Here is a 5,143-nt window from a genome sequence, read left to right as displayed (position 1 = left end):
CGCCCGCCCGGGGCCGGGGCCGCTGCCCGGCGGTGCGAAGGAAGCAGCGGTCCCGCCGGCAGCCTGCAGCAGTGCGGGACCGCCGGTGCCTCCCACCAGCCAAGTTCTGCAGCTCCCGGTGCTCAAAAACTGGGAGAAGAGAGTAACGCTCACCGACTGCCTGGAGTGACGATTCAGTGGCATTTTGTTCAAAAGGGTAATTTATTTTTCTTTGAACATTACAGAATTACTGGTGGAAATCAATCGCTTTTCGTATTTTTTTTGCAGATCTGAAGTAGCTTAATGAGGTAACCTGCAAAATACAACTGACCATGAGCTAGAAGCATCCTCCTTCCTTTCTCTGATAGTTTACCTTCCTTTTCAGGGGTAATTGGACTGACAACACAACTCTGCTGAGATCCTGTCTTCTGTGATGTGTTTGTGCTGCCGCTGAGAATTAAATGCATGACATAAAGCAGTACAGACGCTGATACTATTTTTCCTCCAACCAGTCTTCATTACATGGTATCCTTTTTCTAGAGCTAAGATAATTAAATACCAGCAAATTCTACAGTGCTGTAAAAGGAACACTGCTTTTTCACAGCCATAAATTTCCATTAGACAGATATATACTGTGCACTGTTTGAAAACCTTTTGTAATCCCCAAATTTAACCTGCTTCCACAGAATTATTATAACCATCAAAACTACTTCATGGTTAATGACATATCAAAGAATAAATTTCACTAAAAGAAATTTATCTTTGAAATCTACTGGAAAGCCAGAAGGCCAATCAGAAAGACCCAACAGGACAGAATTCACTACTAGTGTAAATACCTGTGAAGGCGTATGGAGGTGCACGCTCCTTCTCAAGCCACTTACGAGTCTGGATGGTGAACCTTTGGGCCAGGTTAGACCTTCCGGATTTTTACGCTAAAGAAAACAAAACTACTGCTTTTCCAAATAAGCTGACACTTTTTTCAGTATATTTCACTTCCAGATGCTCTGTAGTCACACAATGAATAAAAACATTTCAAATACATGAAAGCAATCCAATCGGGAAAAGTAATCAGAACACAAATATAAAGAACATTTAAACTAACCTTCTGTACCAGGAAGCGATCAGGCAGTGCTTCAGACTGACAGAAGTTATGCAAATTGGTTCTCTGTATTAGCACACCGTGCAGCCTGGGGAAGGAAAAGCTGTTAGAAACGCAATTGAGATTCCCATGCTGACAGCAAAATTACAATTTGTGGCTTACTGTTCCCTGTAGTTATGACATAAGAAAAAAAAAAAAAAAGGGCCCCCCCCCAAACCCCAACACAGACGTACTTTAAAGTTCAGAGCGCAGCTTTCCAGAAGCCACCTGCTCTTAAAAAAAATTCCCCAAACCGTAATCCTTCAAGTTTCACCCGGTGTGTCTTCACTGAAACCACCCGGTACAAAACTGGAGTTACCTGACAGTAACTTTTAAGTTTCATCAAAATGTACACACAACCAGGCTCGGTATGCGTTTGGTTTCCTTTTTTGGGCCTTTTTATCTCAGTGCCTATGAAGCACTCGAAAGCGTCGTGACCGAAATTCGGACGGTTTCACTAATTTTTCGAAGCCTGCAGAGCAGCTACGCAAGTCCTGTTTGTATGGCCGTTAAATAAAACAGTGTTCACCAATCTTCATCTTACTGGTGCATTCAGACTGTTTATTTGAAGTTATGGGAGGTCCTTCTGGTGCAGAGAGATTGAACTCCCTGGTTAAAGATTGCATAGGATCCATTTTATCATCCATTCCCAAGGCATTCATCCCCCCTGTATTCCACGTCACAGGTGGCATTCACACCTGGCATGCTATTTTCAATATGAAAAAATATCTGTCTTGTGTTGTAATCACATCATCAATAGAACCAGGGGGAAATGAGCTACCAAATCAAAACAAACCTTCTTTCGTTCTTTAACTAGATCAGCAAAGCATCCAAAATAACTTTTATTCTTAATAGTCAGAGGTACTAGCACCTGCAGGCAAGACTCTATTCAGCCCATGTAAATGAACAGGCACCCCCCAGGATTAACAAGACAACCTTTGTAAGATACAAATGCCAGTAACACGAATCCAATTCAAAAAAGAGAGTCGTCTAGTTTCCCTAAGCCCATGGAGGAATCCTTCCTTCTTTGGAGGAAGCAAGAGCTTTCCCAGCTGGTTCTGTCATTTTTTGAGGTGGCTTCTAGCAAAAGAACATATTCATTTTCTTTTCTTATGGGCCGAGTTCCTACTTAACCTCTTTAGCTGGTATTCATGCTCCCTAGCTAATTCCTAGCCTCAACACAGTGTTGCCAGTGAAATGAACCAGCTGCTTCTCCAGGTTCTTGAAGTGCTTCATAAACTCTGCTACAACATCTGCAGCCATATTTCTTATGTTCAATCCAATGTACTTTTCCTAGCATTGGGCATAAAAATAGTTATAAAATGCACGTATAAAAGTCTTGAGGTGCGGGGAGCCCGGGGAGGCCAAGGGCGAGCCACACCGGGCCTCGCTAGGGACAGGCAGGGGTGTCGTGTGTGTGTCCCGCTGCCCCCGGAAGCACTTTTCTGTGTTGGAGTTTTTCTGAGGAAACCAGACCGTGCTTTTGCTCTCGGGGAATGAAGAATTAAAAGGCTTGCAAGTTTTCAGTGCTGTCTGCGACCCGTGATGCTTCCTTCGCAAGAGAAAGATAAGAATAGATGCGAGCTTGTGTTAGGAATGATGAACGTTCTCTTTTCTAACCTGAAACTGATTTTAGTAATTCGGTGGTGACAGGTCTCAGGAAAATTGGTCGTTGCTGTTTTATTTAAATATAGCTGTTATTCTTTATTAAAAAAAGTTGAAATAACTTTTTAATCACCACTTTAAAACTATTACATTTAGCAGTATGTGTCAACACTTAAAATAATCCTGATAAAACAGCTGGAGATCCTGTGGCCGTGAACTTCAGAACCTCACTGTATTTGCTGTCTTGTCATGACTCAGTAATCTGAAAACAGTCGTTTAATCATCAGAAGAACTATGGGTTTGGCTAGTTATTGCTATGTAGTGGCACTGTTAATAAACAAGAATTTGGTTGATTTCATGTTAATCATGCAGAAATGGTAAGAAAGGTGACTGGGAGGATGATGTAATGAGAAGGAAAAATTCATCATGTGTTTCCTTCATTGTCACGTGGTAATAACGTTTTTATTTGGCCTGGTTGCCTATTAGGGTCTGTGATCTGTGTGAAATAGGGCTAGATTCTGTAGCAAAGAGATAGCTGTATCGTAATGGCCACCCTTGTGTGAGTAGTTTCTGGAGGGTTGTTAAATAAAGAGTGGCTAGTATGCATAACTGATCAGTTAAAGTATTTAAATTCATTTGTTTACAGGGTGTTTGAATATAAGGCTACCTGCTTTCCAGAGTTGCTGGAATTCCAAAAGCAAGCAATTGGCATTAATTATCAGAAATAAATTGGCTTTCAGCTCTCCTATTTCATGTAGTTAGTGTGTATATAGTTCTCGGAGGTAATGTAAGCTAAAGTTTTGCAAACTATGAACCCTAATGTTAAGAGTCTTGGGATGTATCTGTATTTGGAAAAGCTGGTCAAAGCAGTCAAATAGACTTTGCTTTTCACGTGTGTTGAGGGCAGGGGAATGGTGTGCTTTGGAGATGGAGGCTTGTGAATACTAACTGCAGTAGAAATACAAAGTGTGACAGTTGCAAAGTAGCAATATATATACATATTTAGCACTGTCTCACTTTCCTTGGGAAGGCAAGAAGAACTTTATAAGTTGCATCAAAATAGGCTAAAGAGTTCCAGCATTGTGGATAGCTATTTAGTGGGTGGGAGTCAATTCTTACTTTCTGACTCAGTTGGGGTTTTTTATGCCATTTTAAATGGCTGGGAAAGAATGTATAGAATTTGTGCTCACAAAGTATTATTACTGTATTATATCTTAAAGTTTGTGATATCCTGGTTGGGGGGGGTGGCTTCTAGTTTGTACATAGTATTATGAGTTCTCTGAATTAATGTTAGGTGTCACAGGAAATGGTACATTTACTGGTACAATGGCTGTTTAATGGTACAAAAAGTAGGTATCCACATAGTTATAAAATATATTGCTAAAAGCGAAGTAAAGCAGCAGCTCATGGAAGTGCTCCTACCTGTGGCAGACAGCAGTCTTGACAGTACATTTACTTAGCCTGCAGGTTAACAACTCCTGAGATGTATCAGAGAGGTGCTAGAGCATTGGTACAGCTGAAGCACTGGTGCAATATGCAGTTGATTAGCTGATTTAGACTTAATAGTTATGCCTTACTATGTTCAAGAAAATCCATGGTCAGAATCCTCGTCAGGTTTATTTTGCATCTGTGATGCAGGAAAAATGCATGTGTGGGGTAGGATCTGAAGGTTCCCTATTCAGTAAGGAAGGACTTAAAAGCATTAGTGGTTTGGCACAGTGGAATAGGTAGGCTGTAAATGAAAAGGGTCAGATGCATCTTGGAAAGAGAAGTAATTAATATAATGGGTATTTAGTGATGGATTGTAACATCTCATTTCTAACAATGTCATAGTATGTATACTATTATCTAACTATATTGTAATTTAAGAATTTCTATGCAAAAAACCCCACAGCACCCCACACCCTAGTTCTTGTTGCTTGACCCTGGTCTTTCCTTTAAAGATGGCATTGGTCTGAGAAATAAGTTAAGTACAGTTCTTGTATTACTGCTAAAACTCTCTGTGAAAGAGGAGAGGAAAATATATAAGTAAACTAGTTTGAACAAGTTTCAGATGGAAGCTGTGAAGGAAGAATCTTCTGTGGTTGAAGGAATGGTGTCATTAGTTCACTTGCTCAGTCTGTCCTGCATGTCTCTGAATCATTGTATTTCTGTGCAGCTATAACATACCTACCCTGAAATATGAAAAAATATTTTGTAGGTGCGGGACTGCATTCAGAAAACACTGACTGAATGGAGCTCAAAGATTGGGCAAGACCTCAATCAGGTAGGAGAGGTGTTGTGTGTGTTATCCATGTTACACATGAAAACCAAGGAATATGTAGTTGGTTACACATCTTAAAATATAAATGAATCTCTTAAATTTCTGTAAAAGTATCTGCAGCTCCATGTATCTTAAAAGAGTTTTTCTCCCCCCCCCCC

At 40.5% G+C, this 5,143-nt stretch overlaps 2 protein-coding genes across 2 annotated transcripts in view; one reads left to right on the top strand and one right to left on the bottom strand.

The window, feature by feature from the left end:
* TECR (trans-2,3-enoyl-CoA reductase) overlaps window positions 1-1,096 on the bottom strand; it is a 24,829-nt gene extending 23,733 nt beyond the window's left edge. Inside the window, exon 1 of the mRNA XM_009884749.1 lies at window positions 1,082-1,096. The gene's annotated coding sequence lies outside the window, so the exon portion shown is untranslated. The remainder of the gene's footprint in view (window positions 1-1,081) is intronic.
* A 391-nt stretch (window positions 1,097-1,487) lies between these two features.
* GCLM (glutamate-cysteine ligase, modifier subunit) overlaps window positions 1,488-5,143 on the top strand; it is an 11,724-nt gene continuing 8,068 nt past the window's right edge. Inside the window, exons 1-2 of the mRNA XM_009884902.1 lie at window positions 1,488-1,613; window positions 4,923-4,988. Coding sequence (XP_009883204.1) covers window positions 1,488-1,613; window positions 4,923-4,988 — 192 coding nt within the window. The remainder of the gene's footprint in view (window positions 1,614-4,922; window positions 4,989-5,143) is intronic.

Source organism: Charadrius vociferus, unplaced genomic scaffold, assembly GCF_000708025.1.
Source record: "Charadrius vociferus isolate BGI_N301 unplaced genomic scaffold, ASM70802v2 scaffold163, whole genome shotgun sequence".
Classification (NCBI taxonomy): Eukaryota; Metazoa; Chordata; class Aves; order Charadriiformes; family Charadriidae; genus Charadrius; species Charadrius vociferus.
The sequence above is the reverse complement of the archived record's forward strand: the minus strand, read 5'-3'. Positions and strand labels throughout refer to the sequence as shown.